Source organism: Triturus cristatus, chromosome 9 (assembly GCF_964204655.1).
Source record: "Triturus cristatus chromosome 9, aTriCri1.1, whole genome shotgun sequence".
Taxonomy (NCBI): Eukaryota; Metazoa; Chordata; class Amphibia; order Caudata; family Salamandridae; genus Triturus; species Triturus cristatus.
In genome coordinates this window covers 1,149,280,730-1,149,305,220 of record NC_140592.1, presented here as the reverse complement: position 1 = coordinate 1,149,305,220, position 24,491 = coordinate 1,149,280,730, and the positions used below count along the sequence as shown (strand labels likewise).

Here is a 24,491-nt window from a genome sequence, read left to right as displayed (position 1 = left end):
TTGTAATCCTTCCACTAGAAGAGGCAATTAAATATACTTAAGGAGGAGTAACTGACTTCCAATGTGTACTTGTAAGGAGTCATGTTTGACTAACTTTTTTCACACGTGAGTAGAAGGGCCAAGTCCTGAAAACTCTTAGTACTGCTGGTCCCCTAGCTTTATAGAGCTGAGGACCTGCAGCATCTGACTTTGAGATCCCTTTAGGCTGACTTGTCCCTGCGAGGTGAAAGTGCTAGCCATATTCCATAACATGGATAAATAGTTCAAAAGTAGTGAATTTGATGGGATTAAACACCCACATGGAATATAATACCTTCTGAGAAGCGTTTGCATGGTCTTGTCCCATTAGTCCTAATATTCATTTTCAGGTGGTTGGTTTCAGTCCGTGGTGACGTTTTTTTAAGTAGTTGCTTAGGGATATTTCAATACATGCAAACAAGGTCAATGGGTCAAATAGCTCTACTAAGTGTGTGGAATTTGAAGTGGCCAATCTTCAATGCATTTGCACCTCAGGAAGGAATGATAGTGACAAGTCCAAGGTGATCCCCAAGATGCTCTCTTTGTGTATTCTTAGATCAGAATCAAACTTTGTAAACAGTGTGTCATGTAATGTTTTTTTCTTGGTCAGATGATTAAAGAATTTCTGTCCTGAGCTCCCTCTTTACTTGATGTTTTTAAATATATTTGAAGAAAGGAAATTTTAAAAGAATTCATCATTACATAATCTTCACTTTTTTGCTTTGAAAGAACTGTGAGTTCAAAGTTTACACCAAATTGCCTTTTCCTTCTATCAACATTTTTGAACTAACAAAGTGATAGCATTTATTTGGATGTTTTATGCTTCATGTTCTTCCACTCTCCTAATGTCAGTTTCCAACACTTGTTTTTGTTTTTTGTCTCGTGGCAGACTGGCGAGCTTGTGCGGATCTATAAAGGTCACAATCATGCAGTTACAGTGGTGAACATCTTGGGGAAAGTTATGGTTACAGCATCCTTGGATAAATTTGTTCGTGTCTATGAGCTTCAGGTAAGGACCAGGTGCTGTTATAAGGAAAAATATTTAAACATCTGCATATTGTCTTTGAGAGATGCACCCAGTTGAGTAAAAATTATCCTCAAAGTTTCCAAACATATTTAACGTAATGAAACTGGGACTTCTGTAGCTTAGTATCAGAGTGTACCCTCATTCTGCATGCCTTCCCGCAGCTTCTCTTAGTGTCTCATTTTGTTATATCTACAGAAGATTCTTAAACTTGATTGCTTCAATAACAGATTAACTACAAGGAGTATGCCATGCAAATATTAATAGCATAGCCCACGCGAGCTGTACCAATATTCATTTTCCCACTTACCTGCAAGAACAATAACTGGACGGAATAAACAAATTATAATGATAACTACGTGGGTGTGGTATTATAGAAGAACAGTGGCAAACCAATGTTATTCAAAAGGGTCTAGGACTTTAGGAAATATCAAAAATTTAAATGTGTAAAATGTACCCATGTAAGACACATAGAAAAAGCATTTGTATAGAACAGATTCACTGATATATCTTACAACTCTGCAGGTTAGTGCAATAGTAAACATTTTATGATTCTAAAGAAAACTAACAAAAGTGATAGAAAGCCATGTTAGTTGAGTAAAAAAGGAAAGTGTTGGAAATGTTCACACAATCATTCTAGATGGTGTCTGTAAGAAATATCTCATGTTTGTCTGTAAAATTCAATTTTCTTTTTCTTTCATTTTTCATATGTTCACATAAGTCTCATGATCGCTTGCAAGTCTACGGAGGACACACAGACATGATCATGTGTATGGCCATCCATAAGAGCATGGTAATTTTTATTTCTGTTTAATAAACTAAAAAAGTATCAAAGATATTGTGTGACCCCCAGTTACTAATTCCAGTCTGAAGCAGGCAGTGGTATTGGGTTACAGAATGTCAGCTGTCTTAGAATAGAAAATTAGAAACCTGCCTTACTAAATGTTCAAGGTTTATGACCGTGGTAGAATCTTTGTTAAGCCTGTAAGAGTAATCCCATCCTTCCATGTGTCCTCTGCTCTATTGCCTGTTCCTGCATCATCATTGTAGCTCCTTATCATATGAATCGTTAGGTTTCATGCCTGCTTTCTTGACATTCTTCCTTATATCAACTCAATCTTTGTACCTTGTTGCAAAGTCTCCATCCTATACAAAGGCTTTTTTATATCCACTTCTACTTTCCTCATTATCTTCATCCAATTCTGAGAAATTGTAGTGGTTGGCTTCTTTCTCATAACACATTAAATAGTACTAATTTGTTGGTGTTATGAAGCAACAAGTAAGTGCTATATATGTCTCTCATCAAATGCTGCTAATCACCTTGTTTCACATAATCTCAGAGTTCTGTCCAGTTGGTCAATCTCTCCTGTGGGTTCAGCCTGATAACTATATTTTGGGTTTTTTAAAGGAAACTACTTATAGCACGGTGATAGCAGGTTCTAAGTCGTGTATATAACAGATGTTACTTAAACCCATTTTAAAAATGTGCGATTTAACAACCTCTGATCCAGGTAGGTCTCAGTAGTTAGCACTTAACTTGTTGGGACACCTTGCTAGCATGATATAGACATTTTCCCAAAATAAGGCTTTCATTAGTCAAATTCCAAATTGCATCACTGATAGTGCATCATTGTCAGATAATATTGTAGAGGGGGAAAAAAGCGTCCTCTCGAGCATTAATTCGCTGATGTTTGTCATGTAATTTTTAACTATGACTTTGAATAGGCCCATGAATAGAATAATGTATACAGGAGCATAGGATCCACTAAAGATGGACCCACACTTTCCTACTGTTTCTTGGTTGCTTTCTTGAGGCAATGGATGGAGTGACTTCTTTAACACTTTATCACTTCTTTCATTTTGGCCGCACGACGGTACTCTCCTCCTCAGCTCGTTCTAGCCGCACAAAATATACCTTTAAAGTCTGCTTACTTTTATAAATGTACTGATCTCCTACATATGCCATGCAGTTAACTTACAACTGACATTTTCCAGTGGCCCTTTTGTTACTTTAACACTGTCTACTTCACGCGTAAATCTTAATCTTGGGGCCTATGACAAGAGTGACCTGGTGCAGGTGGACTTCGAGAATTACTGCTTGTAGGAAGCTGGGTTTCTGTTGCAGCAACCCCCTACTTTTTGCCAGACTACCGATATACTTTGACTCGATGCGCCCCGCCAATCAGTTTCCGAGGGCCTGTGTTCTTTCCCCAAAACTGTACCTAGTACCCCTAATTGGCACCTCTATGGCCACATGTCAGTCCCTTGTAAAAGGTACCATTGGTAGCAAGGGCATTGTGGCCAGGGAAGGCCTCTAAGGGCTGCAGCACTTATTGTGCCACCCTTAGAGGCCCTGTACCGTTACACACACACACTGCCATTGGAGGCTGCGTGTTTTGGTGCATAACAAAGTGAAGTGTTGACATGGCACACATCGCTGTGTGCCATGCCTACAACCCACTGCCCTGGCATAGGTCAGCCACCCCTCTAGCTGGGTGCACTATACCAGTGGTTAGGGTACAGGTGCATGAGCCCTCTACCCCTACAGTGTCTAGACCAATTCCCAAACATTGAAAGTGCGGTAATGCCATTAAGAGTATATGGTGCTGGGAGTTTGTCATGACGAACTCCACAGCACCATAATGGCTTTACTGAAAACTCGGAAGTTTGAAATCAGACTTCTCAGCACATTTAACCTACACTGATGCCAGTGTGGGATTTAATACAAAATGCACTCAGGGGGTAATCTTAGAGATGCCCCCTGAAAAACGACCATCCTCTAGTTGGTTCCTTGACAGGTACACACCAGCCCGCCACCACGAGACAAGTTTCTGGACCCCTGGGGTGGGAGCTTTTGCTCTCTGAGCCCAGCAACAATGCCTTTCCTGTGAAGAGGTGGCCACACCTCCCCCAGGCCAGGAAGATCCATCTGTGGCAAGGGAGCTTCAAAGGCCTTGCTGCCTTTGTAATGTGACCCCCAGCCTCTCCTGCTATCAGGAGCAGGCCCCCTTCCTTTTCGGCGGTAAGACAGGCGGGAAAAGTTATCCAGCCCAGAAGGTGTGCCCACCTCTGGCAACCCCACCCCTCAGGTGGGGGAGGCAAGGTGAAGCCCACGCATCAGTGATGGCAGGCACTCCCAAATCAGAATTAGGGATTGTACTCACTCCCCCACGTGGGGTGAGCACACCAAAGATCTGAAAGAGACATGTTAGTGATAGATTCCTTACCTTAGAATATACCCAGGCATCAGACTGGATCCGGAAAGTTTTCATCAGCAATACCCTTGCGCGCCGGTAGGTGTCGTCGTGCGGCTCCGCGTACGTCGCTGGTGTCGTAGTCGCCGAGCTGACATCGTCGGAGCTACTTAGACGCGCCCACGCGCGCTGATGTCAGTTCTTTCTTTTTTCGCGCCAGCAAGCGCAGATCCGAGAGAGAACGGTACTCCTAGTTAATATTTTAACTTTATTTCGAGAGACTTGTTTCTCTTGTTTTGTCGAGTTCTCGACTTCTGGTGCAGTAGAGATGCCCGGGTTTAAGTCCTGTCGGGCCTGCCGTCGGAACATGTCGATGGCTGACCCACATGATGTGTGTATCTTCTGCTTGGGGCACGCCCACGACCCCGAGGCGTGCCCCGATTGTTGGGCCATGGCGCCGAAGGCTTTGCAGGAGCGTTCCCGAAAGTTGTTCGAGGCCCGGTTCCGCGCCACTCATGATCCCGCGGAAGGTCAAGAGGCTGGTCGCGGGGCCGACACCACCATATGTCGGAATAGGGACAGTTAAGTCAAAGCGCCATAAAAAATCAAAGAAGCGATGTCGCTCTTTGTCTACCCCTCCCCGGTCGCGGGACACAATGGAGGGGGCGCGGGGGGTCACTCCCCCGCGGCTCCGGTGGAGCCTGCGTTATTGCCTGCGGCCTACCCGCCTTTCCTGGGGCCGTACGCATCTCGTGTCGGCCTTGGCCCGTCTATTTGCGCCATCGGGTACCTCCGGCGCGCCTTCGGGCCCCATGGACCCCGTTGGGTGGTTCTGCCCCCATACCGCCGCCTTTGGCCTCGGTTACGCCGGCAAGATACCCTGTGGCGCTGTTGGCTCCGGCCTCGGTGCGGCTTCTGGCGCCGGGCTCGGAGCCGACGTCGCCTACGGCACCGGGGCCCGACACCGCCTATGGCGCTGGGCCCGACGCTGCCCACGGCACCGGGGTTGGCGCCAGACCCGGTGCCATTGCCTCCGGGTCCGGACTATTTCGAGCCTGGGTTGGTTTATTACCCTTCAATCCCTATTCCAGGTGGAGAGCTTACCCCCTTTCCCTGGGCCCCTCGCCCATACCGGCCTCTTAAACTACCGGTGGACGAGGGAGAATACTGGGAGGGGTCTGAGGGCCCTCTCGCAGCCCCATGTGAAGACGAACCGGATTGGGAAGGTGAAGTCGAAGGTCCAGGGGATCTGGATTTCTCTCCGCACCCTGGTACACTGTCGCCTTCTTCCGTGGCCCCGGAGGAGTTGGGAACTTTTCCTGTGGTGTTGCGTAGGGCTGCTGAGGCTTTTAACCTCGAGCTCCCTTCCATCCCTGTTAGGAATAATCTCCTGACTGAGGTACTGCAGCCGGCAACCTCCGCCACAGAGCTGCTGCTGCCCTTTAATGATGCGCTTACAGACATTCTGTTAAGCACCTGGACCAAGCCTAACACAGGGGTTCCTGCGGATAAAACTGTGGCACGGCGCCATCGCCCGGCCCTGGACGATCCCAGTTTTCTCATGCAACACCCAACGCCTGAGAGTCTGGTTGTCCAGGCCTCTGCTTCTCCCAGTGCATTCCCTTCCGCACCACCGGATAAAGAATCTAAAAAAACTTGAGCTGTTTGGGAAAAAGATTTTCACCTCTGCCAGTTCTGGGTTAAGGGCGGTCAATACTGCGTGCCTATTAGGCCGCTATTCCCACTCTGTGTGGGACACTGTAGCACAGGTGCTGCCTCAGTGTCCGGTAGAAGCTCGAGCGGTACTTTCCCAAGCTATTGCGGAGGGTAGAGATGCCGCAAAATTCACTATCAATTATGGTCCTGACACAGCAGACTCCCTAGGCAGAGCTACGCCAGGCTCAGAATCACTGGCTTCTCAGGGGATGTTCAAAATACTTTGTTGGACATGCCTTTTGATGGCACATGCCTCTTTGGTGGCAAATCGGATAGCACCTTGGAACGCTTTAAAGACTCCCACGCTACGGCCCAGTCCTTGGGTCTTGCCACCACGCGCGCTCCCTCGGGGTCTACTTTTCGCTCCTTTTGAGGTCAGGGTCGAGGCGCCAAAACACGTTCCTTTCAGAGCACAGACGCAGCTGGCGTCGGGTTGCCTGCCGAGGTGGCTCACAGGGCCAGCGGGCGGGTCAGTCCACCACCGCCCCTGCTGCCTTAAAACCTTCCTAGTCCGATGTTTCAGGCCCACCAGACGCCAGTGGGCGGCAGGATTTGCCATCACCTCTCCCACTGGCGCACCATCACTTCAGACAGGTGGGTTCTGCAGATAGTCCGACGGGGCTCCTCCCTCCCCTCCGAGACTACCCCTCCAGCCATGCCGCCTTAGTTCCACTGCATGTCGGGGGATCACTTGGCACTTCTCCGGCAGGAAGTTGAGGCCCTCTTGGCCAAGGGGGCCATTGAGCACGTTCCAATGCCAGAAGAAGGTCGTGGTTGTTATTCCCACTACTTCTTGATTCCAAAGAAGGACAAGGGCCTAAGTCCTATCTCAGACCTCCGGAACGTCAATCGCTTCCTCCGGAAAGAGAAGTTCAAGATGCTCACGCTTGCCTAGGTCTTGTCTGCCCTAGACCCGCAAACCTGGATGGTAGCGTTGGACTTGAGGGATGCTTATTTTCATATCCCCATCCTGCCGGCCCATCGGCGTTACCTGTGGTTCACGGTAGGACACGAGCACTTTCAGTTCACCATGCTCACCTTTGGCCTTACCAGCACCCCTCGGGTGTTCACGAAAGTGATGGCGGTGGTCGCAGCTCATGTGTGCAAATCAGGGGTTTCAGTCTTCCCCTATCTCGACAACTGGCTGTTGAAGGCAGTCTCGCCCCAGGCAGTCGTCTCCCACCTCCAGACTACGGCCGACCTCCTGCATTCGCTGGGGTTTTCCATCAACGTGCCGAAGTTGCATCTGATTCCCTCTCAGTAGCTCCTCTTCTTCGGAGCGGTTCTGGATACGGCGCAGTTTCGGGTTTATCCTCCCGAACAGCGGGTCCGGGACATACGGGCTATGATTCCGATCTTTCAGCCCTGGTCCTGGGTTTTGGTCAGGAAGACCCTGAGACTGCTGTTCCTCATGACCTGCTGCATCCTGCTGATCAATCATGCCAGGTGGCATATGCGGACTCTGCAGTGGGACCTGAAGTTCCAATGGACGCAGCATCAGGGAAACCTGTCCGACTACGTCCAGATCTCTGAGGGCACTGCACAGGACTTGCAGTGGTGGCTCACGGACCAGCGTTGGGTCAGCGGCAGATCCCTCTCCCTTACCCAACTGGAGCACACAGTGGTGACTGATGCGTCCTTCCTGGGATGGGGTGGCCACATGGAAGAGGCGGAGATCAGAGGCCACTGGTCTCCGGCGGAGTCCAAGCTCCATATCCACCTTTTGGAGCTCAGGGCGATCCTACTTGCACCAAAAGCCTTCCTTCCCTCCCTCTGTCAAGGGGAGTGTAGTGCAGGTGTTCTTGGCCAACACCACTGCCATGTGGTACTGCAACAAGCAAGGCGGGGTGGGGTCGTGGACCCTATGTCAGGAGGGTCTGCGCCTCTGGACATGGCTGGAACGTCAAGGCATTTCCTTGGTGGTTCAACACTTGGCAGGTTCTCTGAACGCCAGGGCGGACAAACTCAGCCGCAGGTTAATGTTGGATCACGAATGGCGTCTACACTTGGACGTGGCACAAGGTCTCTTTCAGCAGTGGGGAGAACCTTGGTTAGATCTATTCGTCAACAAAGAGAACACGCAATGTCAGCAGTTCTGCGCGTTGGAGTTTCCAAGGCGGCAGTCGCTCGGATATGCTTTTCGTCGCGAGTGGAGTTGCAGTCTGTTATACACCTTTCCTCCTATACCACTTCTACCCAGAGTGCTGAAGAAGATCAGGCGTGACCGGGCCCAAGTTATTCTTGTGGCACCGGACTGGGCTCGAAGGGTTTGGTATTCCGAGCTACTCAGTATGAGCGTGGATCCCCCAATCCGACTGCCTCTTTGGGAGGATCTCCTGTCGCAGCACCAGGGAACAGACCTCCAACTGAACCTGTCCAGCCTCCACCTCCTTGCGTGGAGATTGAGCGGCGACAGTTGATTCCATTTGACTTGCCTCCTGAAGTCTGTAATGTGATTCTGGCAGCCAGGCGTCCCTCAACTAAAACTGTATACGCCTGTCGGTGGAAAAAGTTTGTGGCATGGTGCACAGCAAAAGCTGTAGATCCCCTTTCTGCCCCTCTTTCTGAGGTCGTATTGTTCCTTCTCTCTTTGGCCCAGCAGGGCTGTGCTCTGGGCACTATCAAGGGCTAACTTTCTGCTCTTTCAGCCTTACTTAGGCTGCCTGATCAGCGCTCTCTTTTCAAGTCCCCTGTTGTCAATAGATTTCTCAAAGGCATTACTCACCTTTTTCCTCCTATTCCTTTTGTGATGCCTCAGTGGGACTTGAACCTGGTTCTCACATACTTAATTTGCGCTCCCTTTTAGCCTCTTCATAACTGTCCTTTGAGGTTACTAACTTTAAAAACTGTCTTCCTGGTGGCCATCACCTCTGCCAGGCGGGTGAGTGAGCTTCAGGCTCTTTCATGTAAACCTCCTTTCCTGGCGATTCATCCGGACAAGGTTGTACTTCAACCACGTCCCTCCTTTCTACCTAAAGTAGTCATTGCCTTTCATCTCGGGTAGACTGTCACTCTGCCCATTTTCTTTCCGCCTCCTCCAAGAGAGGAAAGAGGCTCCACCGTCTGGACCCAATACGTGCGCTTTCATTCTCTCTCAACCGCACACAGCAGTTCCGGGTGGATGACCAGCTCTTTGTTGGCTACGTGGGTGCTAAGAAAGGTCGGGCTGTGCACAAGCAGACTATCTCCCGATGGGTTGTCTTTTGCATTAAAGCCTGTTACTCTCTGGCAAAAAAGGAACCTCCGGTTGGACTGCGTGCCGATTCTACCAGGGCGACAGCAGCTACTACAGCATTAGGACGCGGTGTCCCTCTGCAAGATATCTGTCAGGCAGATACATGGACCTCGCTGCATACTTTAACTAAGCACTATTGCCTTGACAGTTAAGTCGGGAGAGACTGCTTCTTTGGCCGGTCGGTTCTCAGTGACTTTCTGGTATGATTTCACTTCCCAGACCCACCACCGGTGTTGGTATTGCTTGGGTATGTATTCTAAGGTAAGGAATCTATCACTAACGTGTCTCTTTCAGATGCACAAGTTACTTACTTGTGTAACGATATATCTGTAAGAGACATTAGCTAGTGATAGATTCCTTACCGCCCGCCAATCCTCCCCGTTCTGCGAACTGTTTTCTAGGGTTCAGGTCATCCCTTTCAGGGCCCTAGTTCTATTGCACCAGTAGTCGGTCTCTGACATGGCTCTGCGTTCGTGGCGTGGAAAAGTTGCGTACAGAACTGATGTCTGCGCGTGTGGGCGCGTCTAAGTAGCTCTGACGAAGTCATCTCGGCGACAACGACGCCAGCGACGTGCGCGGAGCCGCACGACGACGCCTACCGACGCGCAAGGGTACTGCTTTCCGGATCCAGTCTGGCGCCTGGGGATATTCTAAGGTAAGGAATCTATCACTAACTAATGTCTCTTACAGATATATCGTTACACAAGTAAGTAACTTGTGCGTTTGGTCACCCTAAGGTCAGTAGCTCGAGACCCCTGAAATGCCCCCTAAATACAGTATTTAGGGGGCAGCCCTGAACCAAGAAGTCAGACAAGAAACTACAAGAAGGACCGAACAGCCATGCCACAGCTAAGAGGAGGACGACGCCCACTGACTTGGCCCACTGACTTGTCCCCACCTCAAACCTGCAGAAGCGAAACTCCCGTGTGTCCTCCAACCAGCAACTTAAAGAACCCTGAGGACCTTCCCTGCCTTCCAAAGAAAAGACTATTTCCTGTGAATACCAGATTTGTTCACCAACAGACTCCAGCTCCCGTGAAATCCGTGAGTCTGCACCCGATGCCCACGGCCCGAGTTCGAGTGGCCCAACACCACGAGGAGGTCTCCCCGGCGATCCAGACCTGAGATCCAGTGATCCCTGACCTGCCTCTAGACTCCAGCTGACGCCTGCAGCCTAAATCCGGAAGGTCCCCCCAACCGCGACCAGGATCTGGTAACAAGATCGACCCTACAAGACACCCCTGCACCTGACACCCCACAGCCTTGGGTGGCCCAACCGACTGTGTCTAGCCAACCCCCAGCATCCCAACTTACCTCTCCAAGTGGTGGTCGCACCCAGAAGACCTTCGACCCCCAAGCCTGCAGTGTGTTTACAAACCGGAGAAACTCGATTCAAAGTAACAGGGCACCCAACGCCAAAACAGCACTCTGCACCTGGCCGCCCTAGTGCCACTGAGGGTGCACTTCTGGTGCTGTTCTGAACCCCCATTTGCCCTGCGCTTAAGTTCAGGAGCTTTGCTCCCACAACCTTGTGGCCTGCTCATAAGCAGCCACTAACCGGAGGCCCTCTATCCCCCATTGGATAACATTGGGCCTCAGCACTCTGCATCCGGCCGCCCTAATGCTGCTGAGGGTGTAAGAGCGCATCCTTGACCCTGGGGGACCAAACTGTAACCAAACCAATGTATATATACAACTGCAATTCAAAAACTGTAGTATTATTATTACAGCAAAGTATAAATCACTTCCCTGTGTCAGGCGTGCTTGGTTCTAGGAAATAAAATAACTAAAAGAATATTTTTATACAAAAACCAATTGGTCTGAGTACAGTCTTTGAGTGTGTGACATAATTTGCTGATTGAGTGTGTACAACAAATGCTTAACACTACCCTCTGATAAAGCCTTACTGCTCAACCACACTACCACAAATGGAGAGTAAGGTGCTATCTACTTTTACCTCTGCCTACCTTTGGGGTTCCACAGGACCCTGTGCACACTATACCTGACTTTGATATAGTATATACATATACAGAGCCAGCTTCCTACACTGCTTGATTGCCCAGGTTCATTATTTCTCCTACTGTTTTGCTGCACAATCAATACAACCACATGAACAGGTGAAATGAGATGTAGCCTGTTGGATTGCGGTTGCAAGGAGTAGAATGGGCAAAATCCCAAGGTCATACAGAGAGATGAACAGTTGGAGCGTAATAGGGTGGGCATGAAAGGAGCTGACTGTGCACTGATACTGGTGTCATCTCCTATTACCAGTGTGTCCTGTGTTGCAAGTTCTTTACTTGAGCTGAACCTAAACTCATCTCAATGATAGTGCAATCATTATTCTCCTATATAAAAAAATTGAAGTTGGATAGTTTTATTTAAGAGAGCTATAGCTCCGAGACCTGGTAGGAATAAGGAAGTTTTCTTACGCAGCTAAGATCCAATTGATTATTTAAATTATTTCACAACTTTGCCAGATAGGATCGAACTATTGATCAAGGTTAGTGTTACAAAGCAGGCTCTTAGTGGAGGAGTCTTGGGTCTTTGATGGAATCAGTTGTTACATTGCATTGACTAGCAATGTCTGATGGAGAATTCATTATTTGAGAATTAATTCTTCTGCCATTCTGCTCCGTGTTTTCCCTCATCACTTGTACCTTGTTGCTAAAATAGAAGGCCAAGGAAATGCATAGCTGAGGTACCAATGCTACCTTCGGAAGAAATTCATGAAAAATTGAGAAAATGTCTTTAGCAATACTGGGGACTGATAGTATTCTCGAGGCAATGGAGGATTCTGTAATTGTGTGAATCCTGACATTCTATGGCTTCAGTGGTGGTTGATTTAACAAAATAGCTTACATGTCCGTCTGTGTGTGGCTCTGTTTTTTAGAGGCATCTCAGCTGTATACCATTTGTTTACCTTTTGAAGTTACATAGTCTTTAAAGGGAGCAGTTTGTCTAAAGTCATACTCATCCAGCCAATGCATAATTGAAGTATTGCGGTTGGCCTGGTATCCAGTAGGATCAGCGCGACCTGCCATGCGAGTGACTCCAACTTAATACAGACCCCAGTTACTCCATGAACCCTTCTTCTCAGAAAAGTTTGAATACCGCCAAATGAAATCTATGCAACCACTACATTGCTAAACATAATTCAGTGCAATACTTTTAGTTCCTGCCCTTCCCAGATTCAACAGCTCAGTTTCCCCCTAGATACCGGTGATAGGGTTTTGCCTGGATTATATTGTGCCTCTGCAAACTGCCTTCTTCAAAACCACTTTATTTTCAGTTGATTTGCAGTTTTGACAATCGGCCAATTAAAAAATATTTATTTGTTGAAATACCCTACTGTCACAAGCAACTGTGCCTTTGATTGAAAGTATTGCTAGGCTTTGGAATGGTTCTACAACACTGAGTATAGAATGTGTCATAGTATCAACATTATAGGACATTAACCAACCATTGACAATAGGGGAACATGGAAGAGTCAGGAGGTGCATGTGTGACCGTGGAACTGGCAGCACACAGGGTAGCATTACCATGCATTTACCTGGAGCCCCATAATCTACTCACCTTGTATCCTGGGCCTCAAAGGTACGTGTGTGTGGCCTAAGGCAGTTGGACTTGTGTACTTGTAAGCGGGTCTTACAAAAGAGCTCTTGCTGTCACACTCTAGTTGTCCATAGCATAGGATCACTACAGAGCTGTACTGCAATTACTGAACTACTTACTCAGAGGTGTAATGAAGTGGACACACATGGTGCGCAAGTCAAATATCTTTCTTGAAAGTAAATCCATGAGCAGTACACCTCGCACAGAAAGTTAAGATTGGTCATTCTTCAGCTAATACTGTCTCCAGGTAAAATTAAGAAGCCACTTCAGGGACAGGGCGGATCAAACACAGAGCACTCCAATAGTCAGATTCGCTTACCTAAGAGGTGCTTGTATGATTCGGCAAAATGGGATTGCCTTCATAGCTGTATTTCTTATTATATAGCCTAGTCAAGGGTGTCCCACGTCTATGGAGAGCTTTGTAGAACACACTCAGAGGATCAAGCCTTCCACTGCTTTCTTCTTTGGCTTGCATTAGTACACCAATTTACATTTTTCCCTTTAAAATTGCATATGGAAATAAGTTGGTTGAAGGAGAGAAGTTAATTTTGGAACATACTTTGTGGGCTACAAAAGAAAGCAGAAACCTGTTACTTACATTGATATCAATTGTGTTGAGCACATCTTATGGCTATAATGACTTCCACATTTGTGAGAGACTGGAAAAGTTCTAAAGCATGCAGGCTAAGCACTAGTTTCATTACATTTGTTTCCTTTCCTTATTTTGAGTATTTCTTTTTTCTGTTGTAGATATACACAGGTTGTTATGATGGCAGCATCCAATCCATACGTCTAAACCTCTTGCAGAATTATCGCTGTTGGGTAATTGTTTTTATTTTTTTATCTTGTGTCATTGAAATCATGTGTTATTGAGGAAGAAATTAAACATTTACCTCTTCAAAGAACAGTCTTTCAGATAGGCTGGCATTGCACCCTTTCCTACTCACTCTGCTTCCTCCCTATGTTCCCTCCCCACCTATGAATCCTCACTTGGACTTGCCTACCTGTTCAGTGCTCCAGCCAGGTTCATGCATTAGAAATGTCAAAAATACATACATGTGTCAATGAATGGTGTTTGAAATTGATGAGTTCTGCTAAGATACTGTTGGAATTAGACCTTAAACTTGCATATGTATGACCAAGGTCCACGAAGGAGGAAGTTTCAAAGGCTCACAGCCTTTGTGAGCTGCCCCATCCATTTGCTGCTCCTAGCAATTGGCCCCCACCGGTTCTGACCCCCAGAATCAGCAGGAAAACCAAGTTAGGAGGAGAGGTGTGCCCACCTTTGCCAACCCCACCTCTCAGGTGGGGGAGGCGAGGTGAAGCACAACTCTCAGTCCCCTCCATCTTGAAGATGGGGGGGGGACCCAGGTAACCAGAGTGAGGCTTATACCCCCCTCCCACTGCAGGGTGGCATAATAAGGGGTGTACCCACCCCATGGAAGGGACCTATATTTCCCAACCTGTACCTACCTGAATTTAGTATTTAGGGACAACCCTGAACCTTGCCTCCTCAGACAAGAAGAAACAAGAAGAAGAAGGACAGAAAAGTTGTGCTGAAGAAGAAAAGGAGGACCCCAACTGACTTTGCCCCAGCCCCACCGGCCTGTTCCGACTGCGACCCGCTACAGCGAAATCCCAGTGTGTTCTGCAGCCAGTAGCCCCCAAGAACCCGGAGGAACTGCCCTGCCTTCCCAACCCAGACTTTGTCTCCTGTGAGCACCGGATGTTCGAGGCATGTGTGCTGTAGATACACATGCTTTGCATACTCCTGCCATCTAGTGTTGGGTCCGGATGTTTGCACTTTGTTTTTCTTCGAAGAAGTCTTTCAAGTGATGAGGTAAGATGACTCCTCCTTTCGGTGATAGTGCACATGTGCATCGAGTCCATTTTTAGATAGTTTTTTTCTGCCATCAGGTTTGGGCGTGTATTGCTGCACTCCGGTTCGAAAACAGTTCTTCAAGTTCCCCTCGGGGCAATACTCTACCCTCATCTGTATTGTTTCTGTACGCCTATCCCTGTTCTCCGCTTATCAAATCGCTTCACAAACCTTGTAGGCAGCTGTCTGGCCTTACCACGTCGGGCCAGCCGTCTGCCGGTGGAACGGACTCCATTCCAATTCTGCCCTGGGTGCCACGCCAAGTACCCTCTCACTGACCTACTTCAAGTTTGTAACCTGTGCTTCTCTCCGGAACACAAGGAGGAAGACTGCGACGCTTGTAATTTATTTCGGTCCAAGAAGACTCTATGCGATCGTTGGGCTCGACGACAAGAGATGCAGCCCCAAAGCATCCAACACACTCCGGATAACTTCAGAGAAGAATCCGACCAAGAAGAGATCAAAGCGTCTGCCACAGAAGAAGAGGCCTCTCCGTTCCAGAGTCCAAAGATGTGCCTCCAGGACAGGGTGCGGTGAGTACCGTAGACCCTTTGCCCCCTAAATCCTCATCCAGGACTCATAAGGCTACGGCACCACCTCTGCCTTCTGACCAAGGTTGGCACCAAGACAATGTTTCTGACGCCCTGCCTCTCGGCTCGGCACAGAAACAAACCGTTAAGCCTTCCGGCTCTGGACCGAGTCGGCCGAAATTACCTTCGAATCCAAAATCATCAGGCTCCAAGGACAAATCTGGTTCGGAGCCGATACTCTCCGCTTTCAAACACAAACATGCTTCAGGGTCGAAACCCTCCGCCTCGAAACACAAACACACTTCAGAGCCAAAACATTCAAACGACAAGTCGATTTCAGTGCCGAAATATAAGGGCAATGTTCTCGAACCTCTAGACCAATTTTAGACGTTCTTAATGTAAAATTAGATCCCAAACAAAAGAACATTTATATTAATCCTGATAGTGAACATATTGTGGCTAATAATCCAGAAAAACACAAGCTTCCTGCAGACGACACTTCTGATAAGATTCCCTTTAAAGAAGGACATGGCTACCAGCCCTGTTTATCCTGCCTCACAACCCTCTCCACTTACACCATCTTCTACACTATTAATAATTGAAGATCCATTACACAACACCTCTTGGATCTCCACATACAGATCCAGATGTCGATCAGGGTGATGATGATACTCATTTGCCTGCAAACCCATGGAATGATTACACCATTGACCCTCCAGTAGACAATGAGCCAGACCTTTATCCTGCAAAACCATCACCACCAGATGATAGTATGGCTTATCAACAGCTCATTGCCAGAGCAGCAGAATATCATGGTGTACCATTAAATAAAGAAACATTAGAAGAGGGCTTTCTATTTAAAACACTGGAGTCCTCACATAGGTCAAGTCAAACACTCCCTAATGCTTAAAGGCATGATGAACCATGCAGATGATATCTTTAAAGACCTTTTCGGAGCACGTATTTTAACTCCAAGGGTAGATTAAAAAATATAAACCCTCTCCATCGGATCCTGTGTTTAAGGGACAATTACCTCTTCACTCCATAGTAGTGTCCAATGCTCGCAAAAGAGCTAATCCGCAATCCTCTGGGGTTGCACCTCACCAGATAATGAATCCAAACGTATAGATTCCTCTGGAAAACGAGTAGCTGTTCAAGCCGCTAACCATTGGCACATCGCAAACACACAGGGTCTACTATCCAGGTATGACTGGGCACACTGGGATGAGATGAAGCAGCTGCTCCAGTATCTCCCACAACAAACACAAAAATAAGGCACAGCAGTTAGTTAAAGAGGGGAAACTCATCTCTAACTCCTCAATAAGATGTGCTTTAGACTTAGGATTTCGGGGTTTAAGCCTGAGGTTCAACAGTCCGTTTTGAACGCCCCCTTTGGCAAAGAACACCTGTTTGGTCCTGTAGTTGACCAATCCTTAGAAAAGATGGAAAAGGACACTGAAGTGGCAAAATCCATGGTAGTTCTCCAGTCCCCATCCAATAAAGGCTCCTTTTGTCGCTCATTTTACAGAGCAGGGCCCAAACCAACATCCTCAGACCTAAATGCTTCCTCTTACAAAGGCAACAACCAGTCCTTTTCCGCTAGAGGTTTCTACAGAGGAGGATATAGAGAAAACCATTCCAAAGGCAGGGCTAAACGTGCCACACCACGTAACAATCCTTCCCCTAATAAACAGTGACTTGCCCACACTTCCCCCGGATCACTCAATACCTGTCAGGGGAAGACTTCAACAGTTTCTCCCTATTTGGCAATCTATAACAACCGGCAAATTAGTGCTAGACCTTATCCAACATGGTTATTGCCTGGAGCTTCAATCCACCAAACATTCCACCTCGCATTCACAAATTGTCGTCCGACCATTTGCAGTTACTCAAACAAGAGGTGCAATCTCTCTTACAAAAGGGAGCCATAGAACCAGTTCCATTTCAGTACCAAGCTTCAGGGGTTTACTCTCTTTATTTTCTAATTCCCAAAAAGGACGGTTCCTTAAGACCAGTTTTGGATCTCAGAGAATTAAAGCACTACATACCGTCAGAACATTGCCATATGGTAACACTTCATCAGGTTCTTCCTCTCCTACAGCAAGGCGATTTTTTTTGTCCACACTGGACTTAAAAGACTCATATTTTCACATTCCCATTCATCCAGCTCATTGCAAATATCTCAGATTTGTTATAGCAGACAAACACTATCAGTTCAAAGTACTCCCATTCAGAGTCACTACTGCTCCCATGGTGTGTACAAAATTCCTAGCAGTGGTAGCAGCTCATCTCAGAAGGCAACAAATTCATGTCTTCTCCTCCCTAGACGACTGGCTCATCAAAGCCAGCACACACCAAAAGTATCTTCAAAACACTCTGGCCAGCCTACACCTACTTCACCAACTGGGTTTCACGGTCAACATTCAAAAGTCTCTCCTACAGTCTTTGCAGATACAATCTTATCTAGGAGCCACTCAGCACTCACACGGCTATAGCCTCCCCCAATGCAGCCAGAATTTCCAATATCCAAACTGTATTGCTGCAGTTCCAAACCTTGCCAGCCAGGACTTTCATGCAACCACTGGAAATGATGGCTTCATGCATTGCAATAGTACCTCATGCAAGACTACACGTGTCCATTACAAGAATGCTTAGCACGTCAGTGGAATCAGTCACGGGGTCCATTGGCAGATCTAGTGTTGGTAGACAGCCACACCCATCGCTCTCTGCAGTGGTGGAACCCACAGAATTTATCAAAAAGGCCACCTTTCATCAACCCTGTTCCACAAGTCGTGCTAACAGCAGACGCATTTATCACCAGTTTCAGTGCACATCTCCATCATTACATAATCCAAGGTCTCTGGGACGACAAACGCAGATGTCTTCACATCAACTATCAACAGCTTTTAGCAGTGTTTTCTATCGCTGAAAGCCTTTCAGTCTCATCTCACAAACAACGTTGTCCTAGTCTGCACAGACGACATGACCGCAATGTACAAAAACAAGGGGGGGGGGCACACTTTCTCCAACTGTCAAGCCTGTCTCAGACAATTATGAAATGGGCAAACCATCGCAACATTCACGTTCTGGCAAAACACCTCCCAGGAGTGAACAATCAAATTGCCGCCCACCTCAGCAGAAGGAGACCGCAAATACATGAGTGGGAACTTCATCCCCAAGTTCTCCTTCCATACTTTCAACAATGGGTATACCCACAAATAGATCTGTTTGCCACAGTAGACAATGCACAATGCCCAAACTTCTCCTCCAGGTTCCCACACCCTCTCTCCAAAGGCAATGCCCTTTGGATCAGTTGTTATGGGATATTTGCCTACGCATTTCCGCTGCTCCCATGCCTTCCGTTTCTGGTTCGGAAACTCAGGCAAATATCACTCACACTGATTTTGGTAGCTCCCACATGGACCTGTCAACCGTGGTACACCACCCTGTTAGAGCTCTCAGTAGTTCCACATCAAAAGCTACATCTCACCTCCAGTTTCCTCACTCAGAACCATGGAGAAATCAAGCATCCATATCCCACGGAGCTCAACTTAGCAATTTGGCTCCTGAGCTCATAGAGTTTGGGTATTTAAATTTACCACCAGACTGTAGGACTGTTCTGAAAGAAGCAAGAAAACCTGCTACCAGAGCCTGCTATGCAGCAAAATGGAAACTATTTTTTGTTTACTGCAATAACAAAAAAATGATACCTCTAGATGCTTCTGTTCAGAACATTGTCTGTTACCTTTTAAACCTACAGCAATGTGGGCTAGCCTACACATCTATTAGGTTGCACCTTGCAGCAGTAGCTGCGTATTTGCAAAGCAGACAACATTTGTCTTTGGATGGATTAAACAAAACCATTTAAAATAGGGTCCAAGGGATATATATTTTAAAGACCCACACCTGATTTTATCCCCAGCACCAACTGAATGTATAACACACGAAACACAGGGGGTCTAACAGCCAAATTTGAGAGGCTACACTGTCGATACTGAGTCAACAAGATCTCAAAATATCTTTATCGCACACACATAACGTATTAAGAAAGATAAAAAAGGAAAAAAGGCTAACACTACATGCATAGAGGAGACCGGTACATCATCGATTATTCGTAAAATGGCTGATAAATCCACAACAGATTGTAAAGGGTTTCCATCAAATTAGACTCAATGATCAGTCCTATCATTTGGCCAAACCCATGTGCAAATGAGGCTGGTCCCCTGATCAGTGGGACACTCGGCTCCGCACCTTATTGTTGTATCAGGATTTGGTCCACCAAATACACAAACCGTCCATGATGACTGATCTTTTGATGGTAAAGTAAGAAGAAATAGTGCAACGAACAAGAAAGTGATTTAAAATAGGATGGAATGTCCTCCTTCTAAATACTTTATTCTACGGACTGGACACGCTTCCTAATTAAAAAATAGAACAGTGCAAAAGAAGACAGTAACAATTATCTGTCTACATAAGAGCCAACATGTTTCTGCCTAACAGGTATTTAATCCCTTGGCATTCGTCAGGGCCTCTGCTCGTATAATAGTTGCACTCCTAATAGTGAAATATAGAATTCCCCACCATCACCAAAAACAAATTATAGTAAAACTGGTTAGAAACGGTACACCCTGTAACAACCATGGACATTAACCCTCCGATTCACAATGGTTACTGTGAATTCTGTGAAGGAAAACGTTATATCATTAGTACTGTATTCAATGCATCAGTCTCATGTGCATAGTGTGTCACCAAACCAACCAATAATGTGTGTCAGAAAATTAATTTTTATGCTTACCCTTTGTGGTAGGGCAATAGACCTCACCTCACCTGGACACTGCTCAGGTACTAAGAGGCCCCGCACTACAAAGATATAGGGAAAACAAAAGAATGTGGCAAAGTACTCTAAAAACATTTTTTTCGCTTTATACCCTGCCTATGATCATTCCTATAACCAAATGCCCTGTATCTAGAGGCAAAACCTATGAGGTAGATAAACGCCCCAAACTCAGTGTACTAAGCCTCAAAATGACCCAGAAACTCGACTAAGACACCAAACTTTAAGGAAGATTAAAACTCCTTTGTATGCTTATTCAGGAATTTTACAACATACTGATCTTCAAAACCTGTGATTTGCTAAAGTTTACAACATAGTATAGCTAAAAATATTCTAAAAATATTCTGTGGTAGCTGCTCACCTTTCCATCGGTACCTCAAGCTCCCATCTGAGACTTGGGGGAGGCACCAATCTGTAGGAGATGCTAGTATAAGTAGTCTAGTGAGGGTTTGTTAGTGAAGTTTCCCTCCACCTTTAAGATGTATACTAGATAGTGGCGATCTTATCACGTGTCCCTTCAATTGGTATATATTAGTGGCAAGGACGCTATTATCAGACAATTATTGTGAAGTAAGCCCTATTGGTCTTTATTTTCATAAGAAAACTAAGGACACTACTTTACGCTCAATCTCGCGAGATCTGGCGAGAGGAAGGGCTCAGAACTACCATATGATGTCATATCGGCCATCTTTGTAGTTCCTAACACTATGATCTGGTAATCATTAAACCGTGATTATTCCGCACGTGCATATGATGTTAGAATGCCCCCAGTGTTGTGAGTCACTGCCTATTTTTCTCCAAAATAAGCCTACTTGAGCTTGTTTTCTTTGAATGATCATAGGCAGGATATAAAGCGAAAAAATTTTTTTTAGAGTACTTTGCCACATTCTTTTGTTTTCCCTATATCTTTGTAGTGCGGGGCCTCTTAGTACCTGAGCAGTGTCCAGGTGGGGTGAGGTCTATTGCCCTACCACAAAGGGTAAGCATAAAAATTAATTTTCTGACACACATTATTGGTTGGTTTGGTGACACACTATACACATGAGACTGATGCATTGAATACAGTACTAATGATATAACGTTTTCCTTCACAGAATTCACAGTAACCATTGTGAATCGGAGGGTTAATGTCCATGGTTGTTACAGGTTGTACCGTTTCTAACCAGTTTTACTATAATTTGTTTTTGGTGATGGTGGGGAATTCTATATTTCACTATTAGGAGTGCAACTATTATACGAGCAGAGGCCCTGACGAATGCTAAGGGATTAAATACCCGTTAGGCAGAAACATGTTGGCCCTTATGTAGACCGATAATTGTTACTGTCTTCTTTTGCACTGTTCTATTTTTTTATTAGGAAGCGTGTCCAGTCCGTAGAATAAAGTATTTAGAAGGAGGACATTCCATCCTATTTTAAATCACTTTCTTGTTCGTTGCACTATTTCTTCTTACTTTACCATCAAAAGATCAGTCATCATGGACGGTTTGTGTATTTGGTGGACCAAATCCTGATACAACAATAAGGTGCGGAGCTGAGTGTCCCACTGATCAGGGGACCATGCCTCATTTGCACATGGGTTTGGCCAAATGATAGGACTGATCATTGAGTCTAATTTGATGGAAACCCTTTACAATCTGTTGTGGATTAATCAGCCATTTTACGAATAATCGATGATGTACCGGTCTCCTCTATGCATGTAGTGTTAGCCTTTTTTCCTTTTTTATCTTTATTAATACGTTATGTGTGTGCAATAAAGATATTTTGAGATCTTGTTGACTCAGTATCGACAGTGTAGCCTCTCAACATTTGTCTTTGTTCAAAGTTCCTGTGATCAAAGCCTTTATGGAGGGCTTAAAAAGAGCTATACCACCAAGAATTCCACAAGGACCAGTGTGGAATCTTAATATTATATTTACAAGACTTATGGGTCCATCCTTTGAACCGCTGCACAAGTAGCCTTTACAGTTTCTCTCTTGAAAGGTTGCTTTCCTCATTGCAATCACTTCATTAAGGAGAGTTGGTGAGCTACAGGCATTAACTTTAGAAGAACCCTTCTTTCAGCTCCATAAAGATAGGGTAGTTCTTCGCACCAATCCCAAATTCCTTCCTAAAGTGGTTTCTGCTTTCCATAGTAACCAATCAGTTGAGTTACCTGTGTTCTTTTCTCAACCAGATTCAGTAGCAGAGCGAGCTCTTTACACACTTGATGTCAAAAGAGCTTTATTAAATTATATCAAAGGATCAAAAGATTGTCGTAAAACAAAGCAACTGTTTTTTCCATTTACACCACCTCACAAAGTCAATCCTATTTCTAAATCTGGCATTTAAAGATGGATTGTTAAGTGCATTCCAACATGCTACGCAAAAGCCAAAAGAACTTTAACTATACCGCCTAGAGCGCATTCCACTCACAAAATAGGGGCATCTTTGGTCTTTTTAGGTAACATTCCTATAGCTGACATTTGTAAAGCAGCAACATGGTCTACACCACACACATTTACCAAACACTGTTGTGTGGGTGTACTAGCACGCCAACAAGCCAATGTAGGGCAGGCAGTGCTAAAAACACTTTTCCAGAACACTGCAACATCTACTGGTTAGCAACCACTTTGGGTGAATACTTCTATATAGTCTATGCAAAGCTTGTGTATCTACAGCACACATGCCTCGAATGGATAATGTTATTTACCCAATAAGCATCTGCTCTTCGCATGTAGAGCTGCGCCCACCCTCCTCCCATGCACCTGTAATTGTTGCAGTTCTCATTATTCACTTTACGCATAAACATCACCTTACTACACTCACTTACTCCATTCTCACCCTCTTGTGGGAAAACAATCTAACAATGGAGTCGATGCCCATGCACACTAACACCGAAAGGAGGAGTCACCTTACTTTGTGACTAGAAAGACTTCTGTGAAGAAAAACAAATTGCAAACATCCAGACCCAACACTTGATGGCAGGAGTATGCAAAGCTTGTGAATCTTCACCTCTGCATGCCAAGAACAGATGCTTACTGGGTAAGTAACATTATCCTTGCTCACCCACCAACTCTGGCTCCGGCCAAACCCGCAAGTCTGCACCCGACGCCCACGGCCTGAGTTAGAGTGGCCCAACACCACAAGGAGGTCTCCCTGGTGATCCTGACCTGGGATCTGGTGATCCCTGACCTACCTGAAGTCCCCATTTGACACCTGCAGCCCCTTTCTGGAGGATCCCACGACCAGAGCCGGTAAGAGGAACCCAACACCAAAAGACACCCCTGCAGCCGACGTCCCACGGGCTTGGGTGGCCCAACCAACAGTGTCCTGGCATCCCCAGGCATCCCAACATCTCTCAAACTGGTGGTCACCTCTAGAAGATCTTCGTCCCGGGCCTGCAGTGTTTGTTGCAACCGGAGAATCCCCATTGAAACCAACAGGGCACCCGACATCAAAACAGCACCCTGCACCCGGCCGTCCCTGCGCAGCTGTGGGTGCATCTTGTGTGATAAATCGGGTCCCCCCCTTGCCCTGAGCCCTAACACATGGAGCTTTGCTCCCACAACCTTGTGGCCTGCTTGTGAGCAGCCACCAACCTGAGGCCCTGTATCCTCCATTGGATAACATTGGACCTCAGCACTCTGGACCTGGCCGCCCTTGTGCTGCTGAGGGTGCTTTGAGAGTGCATCCTTGACCTTGGGGGAACCCTGGTTCTTAGCTCAGAATACCAACTCCAAAACCTAAGTACTTACTGATAAACCGATAACACTGTTTTCTCTCATAGGACTGCATTGACTGCTCTTCTGTGAAAAATCTTCTAAGTGTGGAGTTGGTTTGTATGAAACCCTAAGAAACTGCAAATGTACAAAAGCTGATGTACTTCACTTTTCTCTATGAAATGTCCCTGTGTGATATCTAGGCATATCACACTGAGTAGAAAAAGTAACCAAAAGTAATCGGAAAAGTAACATACACAGTAATCTGAAAAGTAATTTAAGACTGTGTACTTACCTGTAAACCAACCAATTGCATACTACTGCATTTCAACTGTATTCAACTTCATTAGTCTTGCAAAGCATTATTCACTTACATGTACCAGGCCTGGCTTGGTTCTAAAAATAAAAATACAACTAAGTAATATTTGTATACAAACAAATTGGTCTGAGTTCAGTCTTTGAGTGTGTAACATAATTTCTTGCCTGAGTGTGTACAATAAATGCTTAACACTACCCAATGATGATAGCCTTACTGGTCGCCCACACTACCACAAATAGAGAGTAAGGTATTATCTACTTTTACCTCTGCCTACCTTTGGGTTCCACTTGACTCTGTGCACACTATACCTTACTTTGGTATAGTATATACAGAGCCCGCTTCCTACATTGGTGGATCAGCGGTGGGTTCTACAACTTTGCATTTGTTGGACTGACTTGGTCAACACCTGACCACACGACAGAACTCCTAAAG

General features: G+C 46.1%; 1 protein-coding gene across 3 annotated transcripts in view; it reads left to right on the top strand.

Moving 5' to 3' along the window:
* ZNF106 (zinc finger protein 106) overlaps positions 1-24,491 on the top strand; it is a 387,174-nt gene that overhangs the window by 302,865 nt on the left and 59,818 nt on the right. For all 3 annotated transcript variants that reach the window (XM_085627097.1, XM_085627096.1, XM_085627098.1), the window contains exons 19-21: positions 908-1,027; positions 1,764-1,835; positions 13,550-13,621. In XM_085627097.1, coding sequence (XP_085483223.1) covers positions 908-1,027; positions 1,764-1,835; positions 13,550-13,621 — 264 coding nt within the window. The remainder of the gene's footprint in view (positions 1-907; positions 1,028-1,763; positions 1,836-13,549; positions 13,622-24,491) is intronic.